The 24620-nt window shown below is 43.5% G+C and overlaps 1 protein-coding gene across 1 annotated transcript in view; it reads right to left on the minus strand.

Moving 5' to 3' along the window:
- The window catches only part of CCDC149 (coiled-coil domain containing 149), a 95967-nt gene that overhangs the window by 7306 nt on the left and 64041 nt on the right, over positions 1 to 24620 (minus strand). The window contains exons 6-11 of the mRNA XM_087434147.1: positions 24383 to 24555; positions 23594 to 23666; positions 22095 to 22179; positions 19699 to 19843; positions 11168 to 11244; positions 4592 to 4708 (exon numbers count right to left, since the gene is read on the minus strand). Coding sequence (XP_087290273.1) covers positions 4592 to 4708; positions 11168 to 11244; positions 19699 to 19843; positions 22095 to 22179; positions 23594 to 23666; positions 24383 to 24555 — 670 coding nt within the window. The remainder of the gene's footprint in view (positions 1 to 4591; positions 4709 to 11167; positions 11245 to 19698; positions 19844 to 22094; positions 22180 to 23593; positions 23667 to 24382; positions 24556 to 24620) is intronic.

Below are 24620 nucleotides of genomic sequence, written 5' to 3' on the forward strand. Positions count from 1 at the left end.
GAACTACTGGTTCAGAATCTGCATTTTAACAAGATCCTAGGCGATTTCGGCGCACATGACAATTCGAGAAGCACCGTGAGCTTGAAGCACAAATCTGACCATGCCTTTCTCCAGCTATAAAACCTTCAAAGTCTGCCACTTTCTCAAGAACAAAACCCAAGCTCTTAGCCTGACATTCAAGGCCTTCAATGACCCAACATCCATCGACCTTTCTACTGGCATCTCAACTCTCCTCCGTGTATCCCTACGCTCCAGACACACTGGACCCTTCATGGCACCCCAGCCCCGCCTGCCAAGTCTCTGCTTAGGTGGTTGATTCCTCCACGACTATCATTCCTTTATGTATCCAGATGACCAGGTTCAAGAGTCAGCTCTACTGCCACCTCCTCTGTGAAGACTATTGGATTAAATCCGGCCAGAACGAATCTCCTCAGTGTCCAAATTCCCACAAGGCTGTGTCTGGACCTCCAAGCGAACTTAGTGTTTTTTATTTTTTTACCCTTACATTGTTACTCATATATATTTAGCCTATAAAAACCACCTGAAGTATAAAATCTTACCTGATTAACTTTGCCAATGTTCTATAGTGGGGCTCAATACACAGCTGAGTAAAGGTTTGCATCTATGGACATGTACACGAATGCACGAATAAGTGAATATATTTGTACATATATTTAAATACCGTGCATTCATAAACAAAGGAAATCCTTGAATGTATGGTATTTGTTCCAGGTTGCTACCCTAAAAATTCTTAAAATGCCACTTTCAGAAAAAATATTTCTAACTCACACAAGCATTAAGCTATATCTGAAGTAGCTCAGGGAAGCAACTACATATTTTTAATACTAGCAAATGAAAATTTGTATAGTGCTTGTACAGGGGATGTGGAAAACCTTGAGTCAAAACGAGCAAGTTTCCAGCACAGTGGAAGAAGCTTTATTCAAAAGGAGTAAATTACGGTCCTTTTTGCAGCAAAATCTTCCACCAACGTGAGATGAATAAACTCCTTCTGGAAATTACTCTTATGAAATTACTTCTTCCAGGACACTTAATACTATATTCTGGTGCCCCTGAAAAATTAATTAACCTTACTCGTAACAACCTAACCCCTAAACCATTTGCGGTGTTTTTACTATGGGTCAGGTTAATCTTCTCTACCTTAATTTACATCTAAGTGAGGGTGGTCTAAATTACACTGGGGCCTTTGGTCACTGGTACTTTGCCTTGTGCCATTTCTTTAGATGACATTCCACTCATTTCCAAATGTATGAATCTTTTTTAAATGGCAAATCTCTGAGATTAGCAGGGAGAACTTTTTAACTTTTTTGGGGGCAAGGGGAAGGGAGCAACACCGCTGTCATCATTATAGGTCAAAACACAGCTGCACTAAGGGGATGAGAAGGCTGTAATTCTATTGTTTCGTCCTATCAGGGATTTTTTTCTAAGAAAGGCATGATTTTCAGAGCTTCAAGACCAGAAAGATACAGGGGCCAGGCTCCAGGATTAGTTTATGGGTCAACAGTAGGATTTACCAATCCACTCCTCCCTTTTATTTATCCAAAAGATATCTAAAAAGTATATTCTGTCATTATCAAGAGACAAAGAGAAGTTAGTGAAAATGTCACAACTGTTGAGCTACAACTAGGACCTCTGGTTACTTGCTGTGAGAGCAAAATCTTCCTTTAAGTCTGTGATTCTGGAACATTAACTCTTAAGCTGTGGGAGTTTTATTTTCCTTTTGAGAACAGACATACATGTAGCATTGCCATTTCCATAACAGAAAGATTTCTGAACTAGCTTAGAATAGGAAAATACTATTACAAATAATAGTAATTATTCTGTGCTGTTTTAGCAAACAGAATTAGCATCATTAATACTTATTAATAACAATACACATATCAATAACGATGAGGCAATTAACTGATACAAACATATTATGACACAAATAGTGTGGAAAGAAAAAATATTTTCTCCAAAAGATGAAAAAACAGTAGTTCTTTGTACGAAAGATTGTTACTCCCCTAAAAATGTGTTCCCCCCCCATTGGCCCAGAGGGGACATTCGTCTTCTTTTGTTAACTGGTCTCTGATGGGCTTTGTCCTCCTGAGTGTAAGCTGCTTTCAGTTGGAATTAATCAGATATGCAGCGGTGATGAGGCCAGCCCAGACGCTGACAGCCGCTACATAAATGCCTCCTTGTTCCCACCCGCGCTGGGGAAGGACTGGGTTGGAACAATGAGAGCTAATGATGGAACTCTGGAAGCTATCATTTGAATCAGGCCATTACTTATGCCACCCTTGTGAAAATCAAGCCAGGCTCATGCTCCATTTCAGCTTAGCAGGCCCAGACCCACTCATGGGCTCAGCGAGCCCAGAGGAGACAGTGTACTTCGGATCTCCACGTGGACACTGGACGCCAGCATGGGATGACCACAAGGTAAGACATGTTCCAGACTGTACAGTGGGCCATGGTGTGTTACAGGCCAGCCTTGCACACAGCCACATGCTGCTGGCTGGAACGATCCTGCCTTGCCTTCTGGCCAGTGTGGAACCCACCCAAATCAGGAGCTTTTTCCAAGAATTCCCCCCACATGTGCTTGGGGAACCTCTCTGTTGAAATCCCAGATCTGTCCTGGCTTCCATTCTTACCATTCTATGCACTATTATGAGTGATTTGGACAGGCTTCAAAACACAGTGGTACAGATGCATGAGTGAGCCTTGCCAGGCCCAGCCCAATTAGCGGAACTGCCCAACTGACCCAAAGTCTCACGATAAATAATACATAGTTGTTGCTTTCAGTTCTAAGTTTGGGGTGGTTTGTTACACAATAATAGCTAACTGATCCAACTGGTTAGTACAGTTTGATAAAAGCACAGTTTTTACATCAGATAATCAGAAGGTTAGAGAGATAGGCTAGGCCAGGTTGCAGAGTTGTGATTTTAAGTGGAAGACAGCTGGGAACCACTCGAGATTTTAGAGCAGGGTACAAACATGATGGAAAGCAGTGATCTAGAAGTTTCATCCTATAGCAGCAGGATAAAGAGGGGAATGAAGTAAGGAGAGTCTGGGAGGCAGGCAAACCAGGACAGAAGCCCTGCTGATGAAGTAAAGAGGGCCTGAACCAAGCCAGAGGTGGTTGGAATGGAGGGGCGAGAAACTCTGAAGAAAGAATTTGGCTACAGACCTGATGTAGATGAGGAAGGAAAGTTGACGGTAGTCAATGATGACTCCAAGATTAAAGCTGAGAGGGTGACAAAAAAAGGGGAAGCAAGAAGAGTTGGTGATGTCATACTTGAGAAGTCCATAGAATATTTGGGTGGGAAAGTATGAGCTTTGGGAAATGTGGAACTGTAACTCTTCAGATGGACCCAGTTGGGGGGGGGGAATATTTTGAGAATATTTTCATAGAGTTGATGGTTGAAGGCATAACTCTGAACAAGAAAAGATGAAGAAGAAATGTAGATGTTTAGGGAAAGAACCTTGACACCTGCATGCTGGGTGTGTTAGTTACCTACTGCTGTGTAACAAATTACCTCAAAATTTAGCAGTTTAAGACTCAGGAGGCTGGGAGCAGTTTAAGTGGGTGATTCTGGCTAATGGTCTCTCATGAGGTCATATTCAAAAGGTTGACTGGGCTCTTGTCATCTGAAGACTTGACAAGGGCTGGAGAATCTGCTTCCAAGATGGCCCCCTCACACAGCTGATGGCCTCAGCTCCACACCACATGACTAGCATGTAGGGCTACTTGAGTATCCTCATGACCTGGCAGCCAGCTTCCTCTAGTAAACGATCCAAGACAGAGAGATCAAGGCAGATGCCACATGTCTTCTATGACCTAGCCTTAGAATTCACACATCATCACTTCTACTGTAGTCTATAAGTCACACAGACCAACTCTGATACAATGTAGGAGAGGATTACATAAGGGCATGAATACCAGGAGGTGGGGATTGTTAGGGGCCGTTTTGGAAGCTGGCAACCACACTGGGGATGGAGGAAGAAGACAAGTAAATCTTAGAAAGATGCGAAGGATAGTTTAGCTGGGGAAAAAAGACTGCCACATGGGAAGAGATCTGGCTCTCATACCTGTTGGCTCATCTGGCACCCTAAACGAGTCTTTGATCCTCTTCAAAACCCCTTGCTTCCAGAAAGTGTGTCTGGCAGAAGAGAAGCTTTTTTCCTCCATTCCAACTGATTTCCAGACCACTTACCATGTGCCAGGCAATGTGCCAAGATTTCCCTGAGGTTGGCACCCTCATCTCACCATTTTATAGGTAAGGACACTGAGGCTGATGTTACCAGTCCGAGTTCTCACAGCCAATACAACATGTGGCTGGAATAGGAACCCAAGTTGCTCAACTCCTGAGCCCTCACTCTTAGCCTCTACTCCACCGTGCCGAGAGTGCAGGGGCCTCTGTTCTTCTGCCAGAAACTCCAAATAAGACAAACTCATGTAAGCAAAAAGAGGAAACCCGAAGAATGACCCAAGAGTGCCACAGAAGCTGCGGGAAGGGGAGGGGGCTGATGTCCACCGAGCCCCTCCTCCGTGCCAGGCTAGGCCAGGCAGACAGAGAAGTCAAGGTGGGCTTACCGTCCTTGGGATTTGCTTTGCTCTCAGTGGGCTTCTCAACAAACTTCAGCAGTGGGGATCTCGACCTCTGTATGGTGGGAAGAGCAGGGTCGGTGAAGAGTATGGTGTCCTTGCCCCCTGTCACGGAAAAGGGGAAAATGCGTTATGTCACCAGTGGAGTTGTGGTTACATTCACCCCCACACAACGGACTGGCTGTTGGGGTGAACAAGGCACTTTCTTCAATCATAGGGAACGCTGTGGAGGGGAAATGGCCAGCAGATCCTTTCTGTAGTGTGAAGACAGCACAGTGAGGTCCAGGGCCAGCTGTCTATGAGTCCTGAGAGTCTGCTCAGGACATGGCTGCCCACAAATGCCACCATTAAGGGGCAGCCTGTTACGTCGGCCAAAAACTCAGTGGCTTTGGTCTGGGTGAGACTATAACAATAATAACAACAGCAGAGTGCTTAGGGGTGCGGCTTTGAAGCCACACTACCGTGTTTGTGTTCTGGATTCCCATTATTTGCTAGCTGGGTGACCTCAGGCAAGTCACTTATCCTCTCTGAGTCTTATAACCTGCATCTGTAAAATGAGGACACATAACAGCACCCACCTCATTGCACGGTTCTGATGAACTGATTCATGTAAAGGGCTTAGGTGTTTAGTCAGCACTCAGTAAATGTTGTCTACTGAAATGATTACTTTACAGTGTAGATAGCACTGCCGTACACACCATATCTGATTTAACTTGATTTGGTCATTTAGACTGAATAATAACTCCGTCATAAGGCAGATAGTATCAGGTCTCCCAAATTATCACAGCTAAATTTCACTTTAGAACATACAGTCCCATACCAACCAAACCCTTTTATCTATTCATATGAACTCCCTAAGGGGATAGAGAAAGTGTGAGGCAAAGAGGAGGAGGAAATGAATACCATTACAACTCTATTTTTGAGGCCCTGGCAAGTTATGGAGGTGAGGAGCAAGGAAGTGTGGCTTCGCAACATGTACATGATGAACACAGACACACAGACACAAAACATGTGGACACAAAGTGAAGCTGCCCCAGTGGTCAGGAGAGCCCAACAGGCAAGACTTGATCCCAATCTTCTGTCCATGAGCCCTTGGGCTTCTCTTGGTGGGAACCACTACGACAAAAACGAAAACCCCAGGGGCCATGGGCCCAGCCTACGCTCCAGCCTTAGCTTCTAAAGCCAAGTCACTAAAAATCTCGGGGGCTCAGGTCAGAGGCTCTAAAGTTGATGATTTTACTCAGTTTCAGGCTCGGCAGAGCACAGAATGGTATTTGTGTAGACGTCCACTCCTCCTTTGGAGAACCAGGTGACCCTTGCACTGTACCTCTGAGCCCTCTATCTGTTTATAATACTGTCTTCCCATTAGGCCATGTCTTATTAACTTGATTTCCAAGAATGTAGTAGGGAGTTTGGCACATGGTAGATGCTTAATAAATATCTGATAAATGTCTGACTAAATGGCTGGCACATTCTTGGGAATCCTGATGCCTTGGTGGGCACAGTGCTTGCTGCTGCCTCAGGCAGACGGAGTATGTTATTAGCAGCCACAGCACTCTGGTTTCTCTGCTATCTGAGGGTCATCCCAGAAGAATAGAAATCCAATAGGAGCCGACCCTGAAGTTCTCCGCCAGCACAGCTATTGTCTCACGTGGAAAAAATCCAGAAATCTTCAGGGCCACAGTCTGGAGAGGTTTCCCAAAGAGAACCATTGATCTACAGGTTGGGATACTGTTACAGGGCTCTCAGAACGAAGTCAATGCAATCAGGTCTCCCTTTGTGCTGCAAAGATACAATCTGGAAACACCTTGAGGGATTAGCAGTTATCATGAACAGAGAGCAGACGCCTCAGAGCAGACTTCTTCTGTTTCTCTCCACCAAGGCAATAGTTACCGTTCTCAAGTCAGGGACAGGACTGCTTTTCTTGACCCATCTCTCTCTAGCAGGTAGGCTGGCAGCTCTCTAGCCTTAAGGGGACTCAGAGACAGACACACTCTGCCCCTCAGTGTCCCACTCAGCCTTCCAAGTCCCCTCTGCCCTGGTGGCCAAAGAATCAGAATTATGGGCAGAGTTGGGAGCTGGCTGCAGCCCAGTGACTAAGGCAGCCTGAGGGAGATCCTCTGCCCTTCCTGTCATGAGGTATTCCTTAAGGCGGAATGTCTCCGTGACCCTCTCCAACCATAGGGCATCATCCATTCACAACGGCTCCTCAAAGATGCTGGTACCAGCAACATTCAATCTTTCTGAGAATCTGAGCAACAAGCATGTAGAGAAGGGAAATAGAAGCCACCACTCATCCAAGTCCAATCAGGGTGAGAGTTGGGGAGAAGATAAATATCTCCTGAAATTTCTGCCTGGAGAGATCATTTCCTAATCTTAAGATAAAATGCCAAGATTTGGTCATTCTTGCAAAATAGTTGAAGGATTCGAAGACCTTCCTTAGAAGGCTCTTAGTTCTATTGTTTCTAACTCAGCTCAGATTCCATCTGTGTTGACTAAACTGAGCTCTGGTCTGATGATTTGCTGTTTCATAGTTTCATTTCGGTTCTTAGAACTGGAGGATGAGGAGTGGGGTGAGGGTGATCCACACACCAGTCAAACCACAACTAGTGTAGAAGGTGACACAGGCGCTTCCATTCAACTGGTGTTTGAGTTTCTGGAAGCCCCACAATTCTCTGAAAAACGACATCCTCATCTCTTCTCCAAAATGTACCAAGTACTTTCAAAATGGACATTTTCCTCTCAGGATGATGCTTAGAGTGGAGAAGAGAATTAAAATGAAAACTCAAAGCGTCAGGCTCTTCTCTTGCCAGACTTTTATTCTGGCTTTCGGTGTCTCTTTTTAGAGCATGAGCACATCCAGGAAACCTCCCCTCAAAGCGCCCCCAGCACCGTTCTCCCTGCAGAAGCCAGTAAAGGGCTGGGTGAATGAAGCTGGTAGGGAGGGAGCTGGGGAGGGAGGAGGGCCATTCCTCCCTGAGGGGCGTGGTCTACCCGGCCCATCCTCTGGCTTCCTCCCAATAGCCCCACACTTTCTCCACCTCTCAGGGACTGGGTCAACAGTTTGGAATACGCTTTGCTATCCAAACCATTTCTTCATGCAGGCTGTGACATTTGCCAAACTTGGGTACTTCCCAGCAAGATCAGAAATTTGCCCCAACTCTATCAAACAACATCAAGAGCTATATATTGTGGCTGAGAGAGTGAGGAGGGAGGGAGAAGAGAGTCAAAGAAAAATCATAGCATGCTCCAAGTCCAGCAATAATTCTGCCTTGTAGGAATGAGGGGTGGGCTCCTCCACCATCATCTTTTAGAGTCTCAGAAGAGATTGTTCTGGCTTCTGAATTCCTCTTCTCCAACCCAATTTGCTTTGAGAACCAGTCCCCAGCAGATCTGGTCCAGCTCATCTCTCTCTTCTCTGAACTGTTGTTCCCCAGTACAGGTGGTACACTGAAATGAAGATCTGAACACCTGCGTTCTGACACCAGCCTCTGTAGCCTTAGGTATCAGCTAACTTCCTGGGCTCTGGTTCCTTACCTAAAATGAGGGGGTCAGACAAGATCAGGAAAGGGGAAAATGTTTTCTTTCACATGTCAACTCCGACCAGGAGGTGGCTTCCTGGAAAGCCAATGTGGAAAACTGTTCTGAGGGCCACATCTGAGATCAGCAAGGAAGAGAGATGTGATTGATTAGCAATGTCTGCCACTGGCAAAGAAACTGGTGTTGTGCAATATATACCAGGTATCTGCCAGCCTGGAATGTTTTGCTCTCAACTATCCTTCCAGGTCTAGCATTCAATGACTCATCACATATTCCCTCACACGCTAACATCTTTATCACTCAGCACTTAATTATGTATCATTTGTGCTTTCCCCTCACTGCTTGATACCTATTCATCTTGCTTCCCTAATGGGACTGGGGATTCTTGGAGGGGGCGAGTCCTGGGACAGAACTGAATTCACAAAGTTGGTGCTCAAAAAGGTATCAATGTTTTGATGGACTGACTTATTGGAGGAGGCACTGATCCTTTTCAAGATGCTGGTAAATATGAGAGAGCTAGCAATTCTCTGAAACCACTGGGACTCAATCCCCTCCAATTGGCTGAAACACTATGATTTGGCTTCTACTTGGAGAGAGAAACAGGAAGAGGAAGAAGAGGAGGAAAACGTAGAAGAGGAGGAAGAGGAAGGGAGGGAGGAAGAGAGGGAGGAACGAAGGAGAAAAGAACATACTTCCTCTTGCTCCCCTATTCGGTAGGTTAAATAGAGACCATAAAACAAGGAGCAGACAGAAGGGACTGGTCTCATTCACACCTGAAGAGGTTCCCCTCTCCCCCCACCATGGTTTGGAAATGATCATAAGGCAATGCCTCATTGTAACATCCTTCATCACTGTACCAGGGCAATGCTATTGTCCTTACATAAACTGTATCAGATATGGGGAATTGCCACTCTTTTCCCTGTCCTCCCACTTTGTATCTATGTGGAGCCCAGAGATTAAAACAAACATAGCCATGGCATAAAATCCAGGCAGCCGGGTCCCTCAAAGCTAATTTTACCATTTAATATTTGCTTTGTAGTAATTGAATTCTCTATTTCAATTGACTTCTAATCACAAAAGTGCAAGGATACACAGAGAATGCATTTCTATTTATTTCCATGCAGGGATGATATTAGTGCACTGCTGATATTAGTCACAAACACAGATATTTCAAATAGAACATACTCCCAAATCCTACTGAAACATTGTAGCTCAGGCCTTCAGGCAGCAAAAAGAAGGAAAGAAACAATTGTTATTGCATAATAGCCATTCTAATCTAGACCAAACAACACCAGAGAAAGAAAATTCTCAGCATTCCTTCACTTATTCAACTTCCATCTTTTTACATAAGTTGTAGAAATAAAACATTGTGAAATTTCACTAAGTCATTTGGAGATTAAAAAAAAATCAAAACTCCAGTACATGTACAGAAATAGCAATCTCACTGCACAAATAAACGGTAAATTTGCCTGACTGTGTTGAAATTCAATGCAATAAAAGAAAGGCCTTCAAAGAAGATAAGGTTTTACCGCATCAAAATGTTCTTGTGCAAAATGGATCATTCAAATCCCCAGGATGGCACTCGCCACTAATTAGTTCTGTTCGGTCTTTTGACATCAAGTTCAAGGAATCTGCTAAAAATTCCAATTTATGAAACGCAATTCCAGGCAACTGAAGGTGGCTACTCAGATTACATTAAGAAAACACGTTGTTGTCTACATCCCTGTGGCAATTTTCATTTCTCATACGTTACAGGGCAGCAACTGAAATGATTCAAGGGTAGAGGAGACTGGTTGGTGCAGAAAGGTTAAGTAACTAAAAATATATGTACAACGTTGCTTCCAGGGAAAGAGGAGGTGGTGGACAATGATAAATACAAGTTCCTGGAGAGTGTAGAGATAAAGGGGAAAAGCTGATGGGGGTCTCAGGAAGGGGGTATTTTACCAAGACAAACAGGATAAAAATAGCTAATTAAAGGGAAAGTCAGAGTTTCCTCACACCATGTACAACTGTGAAAAAAATCTCCACAGGAAATTTTGATTTTCAAGCCACATAAAAAATGGCATGGGGGAAGAGAAGAGAAGGAGGTTGTAAAATGCATTGGGGGGCCGGCCCCGTGGCTTAGCGGTTAAGTGCGTGCGCTCCGCTGCCGGCGGCCCGGGTTCGGATCCCGGGTGCGCACCGAGGCACCACTCCTCCAGCCATGCTGAGGCCGCGTCCCACATACAGCAACTAGAAGGATGTGCAGCTATGACAGACAACTATGTACTGGGGCTTTGGGGGAAAAATAAATAAATAAAATCTTTAAAATGCATTGGGGTTAGAACAATTGTGTTTTTCTTATATTCATTTTTAGAACTGATGATTAAATAGAACAAATCTTTATAAGTTCTTATATTCATTTTTACGATTGGTGAATAAATTGAATAAATCTTTGTATAGTCATGTGCCACATAACAATGTTTCAGTCAACAATGGACTGCATAGACAATGGTGGTCCCATGAGATTAGTATCATATAGCCTAGGTGTGTAGTAGGCTATACCATATAGGTTTGTGTAAGTACACTCTATGATGTTCACACAATGACGAAATCGCCTAACGATGCATTTCTCAGAATGTATCCCCATTGTTAAGCAACGCATGACTGTACATTCTTACTTTCATTTGTAGGGATGATGAGTAAACTGAACAAACCTTTATAAGACACCTATGAGTAAAAAAAATAAAACAATTTACTGTATTCACAAAAGTTAAAACAAAATACATATACAGACACACACAATGACAATTTCAGAATTTAGGTTACCAAAACTTCACAGTTCCACTGATGAGAACCTGCCTATTTATTGTATTTTCCCGATTTCCTTCCAAAATGATGGTTTCTAATTTTAAAACACTTATAGATTTCTCACCAATGATCTTCAAATAAAAGGACATTAAAAAGGTAGACTCTTCTTTGCAAATCATATGAGAGCTTCCTTTTTTAAAAAAAGGAACATGATTTTCATGAAGTTCTGCTTACCTGGAAGACTCCACAAACCAGAAACTTCAAGAGTTCTTAATTTTTTCTCCAGTTCAGCCACTCGATTCCCTAGGATTCTGGAAAAGAAAATGACAGCAGATGGATTAATGAGCATCTCATCAGCTCTCAGGGCTGTGAGCAGGCTACTAGGGAAACATACTTGTGTCCTAAAAGAGAGAAAATGTTTTGAGATTTAAGATCTATGCTAAAAATGAAGTGTGTGTGTGTGTGTGTGTGTGTGTAAATAATATATATATATTCTATTGAAAATACATATGAAAAGGTAAAGTGAATGATTAAAAAAATACTAAAATGTTGCCCTCTCCCACAAAGGTGGTTCCCCTGTGAAGCTAAACAATTATTCCACCATTGCCCAAATGTCTTACAGAATTTCTATTTGGGAATTGCTCATTGTTAAAGATGACAATTAATTTTGAATAGCCTTAGTAGTATCACACCTTGATTCTTTGAGGATGGATCGGAGTTTTGGACACAACCAAGTCTAACAAATAAGATGAGTGAATATGCTTGGCAATGTTACTCTGAGTCAGTAAAATAACAAGATCTGCCTTCTCAGACCTAACCTGTGTGTTACTGACTGATGTCCATATCCTTGATATCTAGCATAATGCCTGGTGGATGGTAGGTGTTCAATAAACAGATTTGATTAAATAAATGCTTTCCTTTTTTCTATGGCTTGTGATTATCTACGGAGAGAATTAAAAAATACACATTTCAAAAGAACTTTCACTAATTGCAGAATCACTAGAATAATTATATTGCTTTTCAAGGTGACCATTCTGACTCACCATGACATGTAAGTTCTGGCACGGGTATTTGAAAAGATTACACTGTTTACTCAGAAGCCGAACTTTGTCTATACGCGTGGAAAGACATAAATATGGGCAATATTTCCCCTCCTTCACTCTACATGAAATTAAATATAGTTGGGAAATGATTTGATAGTCATCTAAAACTTCAATCACTTTCCACTGGCCTGGAAATTGAAGAACCAGTCTTTATATTATTTGGGGGATTTTCTTGGCACTGCTGTGCTAAAATGATGTGGAAATCACCTTAATAGCAAAGTTTCAATTCCTTTCAGCAGGAGAAATCAGAACACCAGAATTGTTCTCCTACCTCGCTTTATATTCCAGAGATAGCTGCTCCCACCCACAGACATACAGAGATATGAATATGTATTTATCTGCACATATATATATGGCTGTGGATTCCTCCTTATTTTACCTGAATTGACTTGCAGCGTCTTAATTAATATTCCCTTTGAGTTCACAGAAAACTCTTTGACGTTACTATATGTGGTTTTCTTCATCTAGGTACTTAGAGCTTTTCTTTTCTTCTTTCCCTTAAGTCTTAAACTCTGCATAGTCTTTATCAATTACTTTCAATTTTCACTCCATTTGTTGGGTCTATTCTGCTGTCATGTCTCTGACCCTTCAATAAACACCATTATTCGTAATCTCGCTTTCAATATTTTGCTCAGACCTCCTGATCCGAGCTCCCTTTTCACCAGCTGATGGGTTTGAGATGCAATCACAGCGGTGTTCAAGTTGATGCCTGTTTCTTAATGAGATCAGATCATCTGTACATGGTTGCCTCTTGGAAACAAAAGATGAGGCTTAACTCTTCTGTGGACGCTGAAGGAGGCCATCAGGGCAGTGTTCAAAGGCGTGGTGAAGAGACGTTTGGTTGTATTTTTTCTGATGTTCCTGGACAACACAGCCCTGTCTCCCAGAAACGGACTGAGGTGAATTTGCTGGTGTCCCCAGCACTCTACTTTGAGGGATCCTGCCTAAGCTTGTCAGTGATGACTGTTTTCTTCTTTGGCCTGACACAGGCATCTGATGCAGGGATGAAGGTAGTAAAAGGGACCCAGTAGAAGTTGTAGTAGTAGGAATGACAGCAATAACACATCAATAACAACAGCACCACACTACTGTTAAGACAAACAGCATCTAAGCTTTCCTAAGTCCTGGGTATGAGTCGGAGCCCATGCTGAGTACATACCAAACTTGCATGATCTCACCTGACTTGATAAAATCTCTGCAGTATACACTGTATTATTATCCTCTGTTTACACATGTGGACCCTGAGGAACAGAGAGGTTAAGCAACTTGCCCAAGGACACACAGTTCATCTCAAAGCTGTGTCTTTTCTCAACCCCCAGTGCTCTCACCCACCACCCTCTACTCTTTCCCTTAGTAAACAGAGGCATGGAGGTTAGTTTACTTGACCAAAACTGCATGCAGGACTCAGCTAGTGATGAGTGTGGATTTGAACCTACACTTCAGTTTGCCTCTTAAGTGCACGTTCTTAACCAATATCCCATAATAACACTTTAAAACAAGCATTCTCATGCCTGGAGCAAGTACTCTTTAAAAACCGTTCATAATTGAAATATGGATGAAGCCACAGCTGACTTGCAAAATATAACCCAAGATGCTTCAAATGACAAAGAGGGACCTCCTGCCTGGTTTTGCACCGAATGAATATGGCAGGTGGTTCAGTGAACGTGGCGTGATGCAGCCCAGGGAGAGAAGAGGGCTATTTGAGTCTTAACCGCTGGCAGTATTCATAGATGGAGACGGTAGTAGTAGGAACAGAGTCCGTTCAATTCAGTTTGACTAATTCAACAAATGATTATTGAGGCTGTAGGGGATAACGAAGAGAAGCAGGCCCTGTCCTTGTATTTCAGGGACTAAAAGTCTGGCGGGAGACGCAGACAGATGGGTATACACAGACACATACACACGTACAATGCCAGTGGGAGGCTTTAATAGCAGTTGATATTTATTAATCACTTGTTCCACACCAGGCATTATTCTAAGCACTGCACAGATATTATTTCCCTTAGCCTCTTGCAACAACCAATGAGGCAGCTCTTATTATCCTAGTTTTATAGATGAGGGAAGTGAGTCTCAGAGAGGTCAGCTAACCTGCCCAGGGTGACACAGCTGGTGAGCAGAGAGGCCAGAATCAAAACCGGGCTCTGGAAACACACAAGACCTTCAGCAGAAGACGATAGAGCAGAAGTGAAGAGAAAATGGAAGATGGTTTCCAGGGACCCCAACGATGAATGATCTTGTTACCATGTTGAGAATGTTCAGACTTTTATACATTGAAGGGTTTGAAGCAGAGAAGCAGCATAGTGCAGTTTAGGAAATGCATTCTTGATGCAGAGTTGAGAATGGACTGGAAGGAGTGTGAGTAGAAGCAGAAAGACCAGTTAGAAGGATATCGTCCAGGTCAGTGATGTGGTGGCCAAACTCAGCCAGTGGGGTGTGGGGAAGCCAAGGGAATGGGCAATAAGAAGGAGATAGGTGAGGAGTTTGAGGTGCCTACAGGTATCCAGGTAGACAGCTGGACCCATGGGAGGAAGGAAAGATGTGGGAGTGCAGAGATGAGAGTGTGGGCTGGGGGGTGGGCCCACTCACCAACAGAGTGAGAGAAGTCAGAAGAACAGGGACTAGAGTCCCTCCTGTGTAAGGCAAGAAAGGACTGCAGAAGCACAGTTGGAGACAGAGGAAGAGAGCCAGGGCAATGTGGGGCCCGGAAGCCGAGGGGAGAGAGAGTTACGGTTGGGACTGCGTGGGCAGTATTGTCTTATTCTAGAAAGTAGTCACACAGAAGGAAAAAGCCTACTTAGAAGATGTGCCTGACCCTTGAGAGAGATGTTTCAGGACAGTGGAAGGGGTGAAATTCAGAATCCAAGTGACAGGGTTGAGAAAAGCAGACTACTAGAAAGTTGAGGCAGTGAATATAGATGACTCTTCAAGTAGTTCAGCAGGGAATCCAAGGAGACAGCGAGGGCAGTAGCTTGAGGCATAAACAGGCTTGAGAGAGGATTTTACTTTTGTTTTTTGTAGCATAGGGGAGATTTTAAAATAAAGTTTTTATTTAACTATGGTTTGTCTTCAGATGGGGAGACTTCAGCATATGTCTACCTCGTAGTCTGGGAAAATCCTCAAGACAACAAGCTTCTAGACAGATTTTCAGTAGTAGTTTCTGATAATAATAACATCATAGGGGATCTGCAAAGATGGAACTAACTCAGGAACTGGCCACCACGGTGCCTCCGTCCTTGCTCTCGGGACAACCCAGGGAGGAGGAATCCCTGAGTGAGGGTCCTTGGGGAGAGCCTGATCCCAAAAAGGAAGAGGTGGCCGTGGCTCCACATGGACCTGGAGATAACCCTTGCTTCACCACAGTTGGCCTTCTTTTGAATCTCTGCTTTGACCCATGACAGCTCAGGGTGCTACCAAGATCTTGAACTTCCAAGCTATTTACCATTGGCCAGGGAAGGAGAAGAGCAGCAGACAGTTTTAGGCACAACGGGAAGGAGAACAAAAGGCCAATAAGTCCTCATGTGTTCACCACCGCCATCACCGCCCCACCACTGGCTAAGGGGGGCTTGTTGGGAAAAACTGGAGAACTAAATGTGGTATTCAGTGAAACAGTACTTTAACATCCGCCTCTTCTATTAACCCTTTGCCACCTGTTTATAAGACAAACGAACCTCATCCCTTCTTTAGCAATACCAGACAACTGCCAACTCTTTGGCAACAAGTACCTCAAGCAAAATGCCTATTAATTGAACATCCTCTCAAAATGTAAAGTCCTAGGTTTATTCATCAGTTCTTCAAGATGGCTCCCATTGGGCCTTCTCAAAGGGGAGTAACTGCTAGGCAGTGGAAAACCAGCAGGGGGAGCACATGCTTACAGAACAGAATACCTTTATTCCTACTTGCAAGGCTCCACCCAAACAAAGCTATTCTATTATTTTAGTTACAAAAGCTAGATTATGGGGGATAACAGCAAGCAGACCAACTTCACATTCTATTCTTAGATCCCACTCCATGGGTTGTATAATTAGTTTCTTAACATGCCCCCAAATAAAACATTTATTGAAAGTATGAAACTTAAGACCTTCTAAGTATTAAAAATGGCACATTAGGTACTTTATGTACTGATATGAAGCAATCTTCAAGATCTATTATTATGAGGGGAAGAAAGCAAGGTGCAGAACAATGAAAAAAACTATTTTTTTTGGTGAATACTAGCTACTATTTGTAAAAAAAAAACAAGAGAAAAGAATATCTATATGTGTATCTATAGAAATGTACTATGCATTTGCTTATATATGCATCCTTGGGAAGGTTACATAAGAAATGAGGAATGGTGGTTTATTCTAGGACAGGGAATTGGGTGGCTGAGAGATAATTGGAGATATATTGTTGTTTAATCTTTTAAAATTTGAACCATGACATGGTTCAAAATTATTAAATAACAGTTAAAAATGGAAAGGTGCATCAAAACAAAAATAAACCAGGCAAAATGAAAATGTTTTTCTCAATAGACGATGAGCAGAGCCCACAGAACCTGGGGATGTGTGTGATTGCAGTGGGGTATGATAGGAACAAGGTAGAACATCAGTCTGTCACAAGAGGTGCAAGTGTCAGGCCGACAGCTTGGGGATACTGAGTTTGGCAGGCAGTGGGCTCAGCCCGGCCTGTGATGGCCTGTGACATGATCAGAACTGTAGCTGGCAGGTGGATGTGACAGTGCCTGGGGAGGTCTGGGCGGGAGGATGGGGGGTGCTGGGATCTGAGGATGGAGGATTGATGGGAGGTCTGGTGGGAAGAAAGTAGATGGGGCAGGTAGCAGATGTACACTGAGGGCCCATGGGAAGCACTCAGGAAATATACACTGAATAAATGAGTGCATGAAAACCATAAAGCTTAATGACCATTGGGATGTGAGTATTAAGGGAACAGGAACAAAGGGTTAGAAGATTCAATCACCCATTCACCAAATAATCATGAGTGCCCACCGTGGGCCCAGCACTGTCCTACACACTGAGAGAGAACAGTGACCAGAATGGACAAGCATTCTGGCCCGAGGAAGAGCTTCAACCCAAGTAACATGGAGGTTTGTTGAACCTGAGTATTAAGACGGTGGGCAGAGCCCATTAAATATTCTTCAAATCATGCTTTTAATGGCTGCATAATAGTCTACCTTACAGATTTACTATAATCTTAACCATTCTCCAACTTAAAAACATTTGGGTTGTTTCCATTTTTTTCACTCATAAACGAATCCACAATGAACCACCACCTTACGTATAAATTAGGACATCATTCTGATTTTTTTCATTAGGATAAATTCCTAGAAGCAGACCACCTGGGTCAAAGGGCACAAGCATTTTAAAGTGTCTTAAAATGTACTAAGGAATGGATGGTCCAGACTCTAGACTTGCTGAATTTGAGGGGCTAAAGGGATATCAGGGGAAACTGTCGACCTAGCAGTTAGAAATGTGGGTCTTGCTCTTGATGGCGAGCTGGAGACAAGAGTTCTGAGAAGAGTCTGCAGAGAAGGAGAGGCAAAGACAGAGGGGAATGAGGTCCCCCCGTGGGGTAAGAAGAGCAAAGAACAAAGAGAAGATGGCGGGGCTGGGGCGGAAGGGATGGGGGAAAAGGGAATAAGACAGTGGAGAAAGTCGGAAGAATCCAGGAAGATGGGTTTCAAGACGGAAATCGAGATGTAGAGAAATTATAAATGAAGGAGACTCAGAAAGTAGGGTTTGGGGGTACTGGTGACCTTTGAAGGAAGATTGCCATGGAAAATTCGGGAAGAGGTCTTGGGAAGTATCAAAGCCAACATGATCTTTCTTTCCTGTGCATGGCATGACCAGGGGCTTGCTAAAATCCAGAATCCAGACATTGCCTCCTAAAACACTCCCCTGAATCTGCATTTCTCAACAAGCGCCCCATGCACGTAATTCTGACCTAGGTGCTCCCCAGAAAACGCTTTGAGGGGGTGTCTGTTGAAGAAGTGGAGGTGGCCTCCTGTTTACAAAGCTTCAAGGTGAGTGGAATTCACGGGAAGCTGCAGAATTGAGGAAAGGCTTTGGTGGTTCAGGAAGATCTGTGAGGCAGCAGCCAGAGGAGGGGCAGAAGTTGAAATAGGAAGCCCTAGGGGAGCCAGGCCCCAGAAGAGGGAGGATGGTGTGGGCCGACTGGACGGTGGGCCGGAGTGTTTCCCAGAGACAGGAGGGAGAGAGAGGGTGGAAGACACTGGTTTCAGGGGAGCAGCAAGTCTTGGGGCTCCTGACGAGTAGCTTCTGTTTTCTCAGTAAAAGAGGAGCTGGGGTCACCTGCTGAGAACAGACAGGGTTTAGAAGACCTGAGAAGGTTTGAAAGAGCACTGATGGGTGGTCTATAGGAGTCGGGGAGGACAAAGAAGGCTCATGGGGAACACTGCTGGCTGCGGGGATTCTGCCTGAATAACAGAGAGGTCATACCTATTCTGGGGAGATTCCATTTCTTCTCCCTCCCCTGAGAAGTATCTGCATTTCAGCATCTGGCTGTTTCATTCCTTGGTTAAGATTTCTTTTAAAAGCATTTTTAAAACTTGTTCTGTCAATAAATTACCCCTGTCATCCCTCCAAGATTGCCCAGACGCCCTCCACTGCTCTCTGCCTTCTTTTATATATATCTTAATCTCCTGCTCGATCTTCCCTTTACTCTGGGCTTCTCTTTTTTCTATTTTGTTTTTACAATACTCTCAATCACTTTCCAGTTGCCTCTCCCTGTGCCCCCGCCTCGCCAGGCCCCCGAGCCTTCCCCTTCTTGCTGGAAGCCCAGCATTTTGGCACCTGCTCACTTTTTCCACACTTTCATTTTGGTTCCGGGTGTAGGTCTTATAAGCAGGACCAGCTATATCATTTGCAAGGCCCCCTTGTTAAAAAATAATTAATTTCAAGATGGCAATAACAGAGCATTAGACCAAATGCAGGGCCCTTCCAAGCACAGGGCCCTATGCAACTGTGTGGGTCACTTGCCCTTGAAGCCAGTTCTGATTGCAATGTTTGTTGCTTTAATTTATTGTTTATTCACCATTCTCTGAACACTTTCAATTTTGTTTTTGTCATTTCTGCTACTTTAACTGGCTTAGTTTTGCCCAACATAGTCAATATGTTTATAAAAACCAAATAAGAATTCTGTTTTAAGTGTTGTTCCTTTCCACCACCTTTTTTTGCTGATCTAGAGGACAGGATCTAGAAGACAGGACACTTTCTTCAGGCCCAGCTGCCTGTGGAAGCTGATACTTGGGTGTTCCTGCCATTCAGAGCCCCTCAAAATCATGCTGTCAGTTAGAATGGCACTGAGGAGGTGCCTCCGCTAAGGGAGACCTAGAGGAGAGGTAGGTTAAGTTACCCAGGCAATGACACTATCAAAATCGCCCATGTCCTGTGCATTACTCAGTGAGTGGCTCAGATAAGCATTCAACAGCAATGTCTGGTATTACTTCCCTGCTTGGCTCCGGCTGATAGCCAAGATGCTAACATAAGGCAGAAGCACAGTTCTGGTTTGATAAGTTTCCTTCCAGATTTGAGGGCTCTCATCTCCTTTCCTTAAGGCCTCTAGTCCCACCCATTTCCACCCACTGCTGGTGGCCTCGGACCCACTTCTCTCCCGCCTACCCCCTGACCCAAAGGTCCAGCCACCTACTTGTTGGTCTGCCTCTGGTGCTGGAGGACCATGTTTTTCTCGTGGATCGTCTCCAACAGGGCTGTTGCCAGAGATTTCAGATCAGAAACGGACTGTGGAGTAGCTGGGAGGCTGCATCCGTGATCCTCAGATAACAGATCCTGAACTAGGTAGGATATAAAATTACAGCTCAGTCTTGCATCCTTCTGGAACATTGGAATGCAAACCCACGTCAGTTCTTCCTGGATAATGATAGGTTCCCAGCTTCTAAATGTTAACTATGTTGTATTGAAGAGTTCAGTTCCAGCGTCAAAAGTAAAACAAAATACAACTCAGTGTGAGGGTTAAACAGAAAGGAGGAAGTCCTCATGGACTTTTATCAACAATTTCTTAAAAGGATAATAATCTTTTGCATTTGTCCAGTATTTTACACCTTCATACTGGCTAACTCATTTGAGATTGAAAGTTTTTTTTTAAAAACCCACCTGGGAAATAGTATTTATTCCCATTTCATGGACAGAAAAGCAAGGTGCAGATAGATTAAAAATATTGGCTACAGGTCACACACCCATGCAAGTGACAATGACTCTAGCCCTGAGGTCCCTGCTTTATATCAGAGTTTCCCACAGTGTGGTACCCTCAGTGGACAGCAAGATAATTTAGGAGATAATAAAACTATGAAATATTTTTGCATATGCACATTTTCAGAAAGGATAGATAAACTAAGAGGTAACACGGAAAGACAACAACCACTTGTACTCCTACCAGACAGAAGAAAAGAAATAGTATAAATCTCTCACTATATATCTTTGAACGCCATTTCCTATACACCTATGTAGATATACAAATTCATACGTTATTCTCTAAAACTGGGAAAAAGCCGTGATTTTTTTTCACTTAACCCTTTTTCTCATCATGAATATCTCCTAAAACATACAATGTAATTGCTGCTTCATAGTCCAGGTGTAGACAGATAACAAATTATTTAATCATTGCTGGACGTTCATGTTGTTTCCAATGTTTTTTATTATAATTAATGTAGGAAGAACTTTCTTGAAGCAAAATATTTGCAAATGTCTGTAATTGTTTTTTGCTGGTTCAAAGGAGATCAGTTTAAGGCTTTTCATAATAGGTTGCCAAATGGTGATCTAGAAAGGCTGTGCCAGGTTTACTGTTCTGCTACGGTGGTTGAGTGTGGCTGGCACTCCCCATGTCAGTGATAACACTGGGTCTCAACATTCAAAGATGTTGGGCTACCAAGGGTATCTAGAGCTAAATTTAGATGGGTGACTTCACATTTTTATAGAGTATTGTAGTTTTCTTTTTAAAAACAATTCAAGGGGGCTGGCCCCGTGGCTTAGCGGTAAAGTGCGCGCGCTCCGCTGCTGGCGGCCCAGGTTCGGATCCCGGGCACACACCGACACACCGCTTCTCTAGCCATGCTGAGGCCGCGTTCCACATACAGCAACTAGAAGGATGTGCAACTATGACATACAACTATCTACTGGGGCTTTGGGGGAAAAATAAATAAATAAAATTATTTAAAAAAAAAAACAATTCTAGGATGTCCTTTTCTAGTTGAGTGGAAAAAAGAAGTTGCTTGGAAAAGTGCCTTGGTTATTAGGTAGGCTGAAGATTTAGCACTTTTTTTTTAAGCCACTCTAGCTCTGATTAAGACTGCCACCTGATCGTTGCTGGTCTGCACTGCCAACAGCCCAAAAGTGTGCCAGCCGAGCATGTTCAACTTGAGGCTTACATTTGGAACTGAATTCCCAAATATTAAGTGTCAGAAGCAAGCTCTTTGCGATTTATCCCCTGGTCTGTTCCTGGAAGATCATTATTTTTCATTGCAATCGACAAGGAGGAGGAATAAAATTGCAATCAATAAAAGGTTCTTTGAAAAAGGCACATGTTCCATGATAAAATGATTTCAGCAGCTGTAAGACTTTTCTATTCCGATCATGGGGGCCAGGAAAAGGAGAAAGTCGACGAGCTTGAAACACATACTTGGAGATGCCAAACTGGTAATTAGAGAAGGGAAAACATTCTTGAAAGGAGTGCACGGTATATGGGAATATCCGCAAACAGGGTCCAGTCATTAGTAAAATCTCTAAGGCAGCAGTTCTCAAAGCAGGGTCCCCAAACCAGCATCACTGTCACCTGGGACCCTTTTAGAAATGCATGCTGTCTGCTCCCACCCCAGACCTACTGAATCAGAAACTCTGGGTGGGGCCCAGAGATCTGTATTTTAACAAGCCCTCCCCTCCAGGCAATTCGGATGCAGGCAGAAGTCTGGGAACCACGTTCTAAGGATCACCTCGGTTCCCAATCCACAAACAAGCAGGTTGGATGGATGTGGGCTCACAGTTCTAGCATTCTACGCTCATAAGTGGTCCCTCCTGGAGAACCGACCCTACCTTGCTTTGCAGATAGGACTCCAGTCAGAGCACTGCTGCTGGATTTACCCTGGCCTTTTGAGTTTTTCCGTCTCTCCAGAGCATTCTAAAGCAGCATTGGGAGAAAATAAAAACTTCTGTCAGAAAAGCCAATAATAGAAAAATACCTAGTTACAGTAGAGGCATCTTCCCATCCAGCACACAAGAACCCCTTGCAAACTCCAAATACTGACCCAACTTTTAGCATTCTGAGTCCCTGCCAAAGAGTTATGATTTTTATGGACCTGGTAAAGAGTTTTCTAAAAAGTTGGTGCCCGGCAGAATGACAGCAATCGCAGTCTCCTATATATAAAAGGCACTCAATTCATATTCGTTAAATTAAATCAAATCCGAAGCAAGAATTCAGTCTCATGTGTAAAGTCACTAGTACAGAAACCTCTTTCAAGCAGACAGGAGATGGAGAAAAGGTTTACTTTTATGTACCAATGCCAAAAGATCCTTCGTGATTTTCGGAAGGATTCTACGGCTGAACAGGAAAATAAGGCATGATCCATTAGTGATATCTGCCATGGACACAAGTTTCAGGAAGTGCAAATGTGCCACCTAAGTGTCATTTCTCAAACAGACCCTTACATTAACATTGCTACGTACTACGAAGCTGGTGCTTGGCACATGGAAGAAGTGAATAAATGTTGTTAAATGAATGCATACGCACATTTTTAAAAATTATGTATTAATTATACAACTTTAAAAGCTGTATTCTTCTTTGGCTGCATGTGTATATATAGACGGGTGTACACTAACGTGTGGCCCCCACAGAATGGGGAGGAAGAACAGCACAGAGACTTCCAAGCAAAAAGCCGACAGTCAAAATCCAGGAAAACGAGAAGGTTCTCCAAGCATCTAGACTGCTGTACAACTTCACCCCCAGGAAGAGAAATCAATCTATTTTCAAAGCAAAGAAACCCAGGAGACTTTTCTAATTATAACACTTACAACTGACATCTGCAGAAATAGATATTATCAAACTAATGGTGCTGGAATTAGACAAAATAACAGTGGGGAGAACTTGTCCTTTCCATGTGACGTGAACATGCTCGTTCAGATTGTGATTTCTCAATTTCCCAATCTTTGTTTCTTCGCCGCTCAGAAACCATTTTCTTAGGGATGATTATGAGACAAACAGCATTGGATGGCAGAACATTTCACAGAAAAGCTGGATAAGAAACCTAATTTCATAGGGACCGAGGTTGTATGGTGACCACGTCCAGATTCTAGTGGCTTCAGCGTGCCCTGTCCAGATAACAGCCACAGCAGGAGCTCTTGCAAAAGCTGTTTTGCTTTTGTTTGTTGTTTTGGGGTGAATTCTTACCAGTTATCTCAGTTAAAGCTCTTATTGGACTCTATCTGGGAGGGCAAGCAAGCACTAAAATCTCTTTGGCACATAAAAGAGAATTAAAATAGAATGACATTTAGAAGAACAGTAGCGAACCATCACCATTGTCCCCATGATTTTCTACCTTATATTTGGCAATGTTAGATTTCAAGAGGTTGACCTCTTCGTGAAGTTGCTTTAATCTCTCTTGAAGGTACCTGGAAAAGAATACATGCAACTAGAAAGTGTGTCTGCAAAATAAAAAACATACACTCTAGTAGGTGAGGAAAAAAACCAAAACTACATGGCTGAAGAGCTGTCTTTACACAGAATGCCTTCTCGGCACCAGGCGGAGGAGGAGAAAAGTGCATCTCAGTGACCTCTTCTAAATGGATGCGATCAAGGTCAAATATGCCCAAATTACAGAAACCCCACTTTAGAACAGCCCTCTGCAGAGATCTCCCTAAGGGATATCAACACAGTTTTCACATAATTCTCATTAAGATGATTCCACTGGGGAAGGAAGGCAGGAAGAAGCAACACCAGACATAACATTGAGTTAGACACATACACTGAAATTTGCCTCGGGGAAAAGAAACAGCTAAGGGAATTTCTCAATTTATTTTCTTATTCTTTTCTCTCTCCTTGAGAGCAATAACAAGCCGCTTTCGCTGGTTCCATACCCTTCTCGCCCAGCTGGGGAGGGTAGGGGGAAAGGGAGAAAGGGGAACATGTATAGGTGTGTAGGCGTGTAGTGCTTCTTTTCTGACTTTTACAACTAATACGTGATGTTAATATCATCATCTGGGGGTTGTGACTTTTCTTTCATTGTAAGGCAATTTTCTCAAATGTAAATAGGGCTGCAAATAACTCCCAGCCTGCAGGCCGGTGGAGAGCCAGCATTCCACCCCCCGCCCCGGGTCTGGCCACTTGCCTGTTCTCCATACACAGGGCGTCCACGTCAATGATGCGGTTCTCGTGCCCACCCAGGATGTGGTTTAGCTCCTGGTTGAGCCTCTCCACTTTGTCCTGGTAGGAAGACCGCTCTTCTTTAACATCCTGAAGCTCATCCACAGAGGCCTGCAGGTCATGCTCCAGAGACTCAATCTGAAACCAAAGGAAGCGCCCTTACTCAAGATGTTCTTCAGACCTTGGTTTTATGGCTAGAGATG

Source organism: Ceratotherium simum, chromosome 8, assembly GCF_057802395.1.
Source record: "Ceratotherium simum simum isolate JZ-2026a chromosome 8, ASM5780239v1, whole genome shotgun sequence".
NCBI lineage: Eukaryota > Metazoa > Chordata > Mammalia > Perissodactyla > Rhinocerotidae > Ceratotherium > Ceratotherium simum.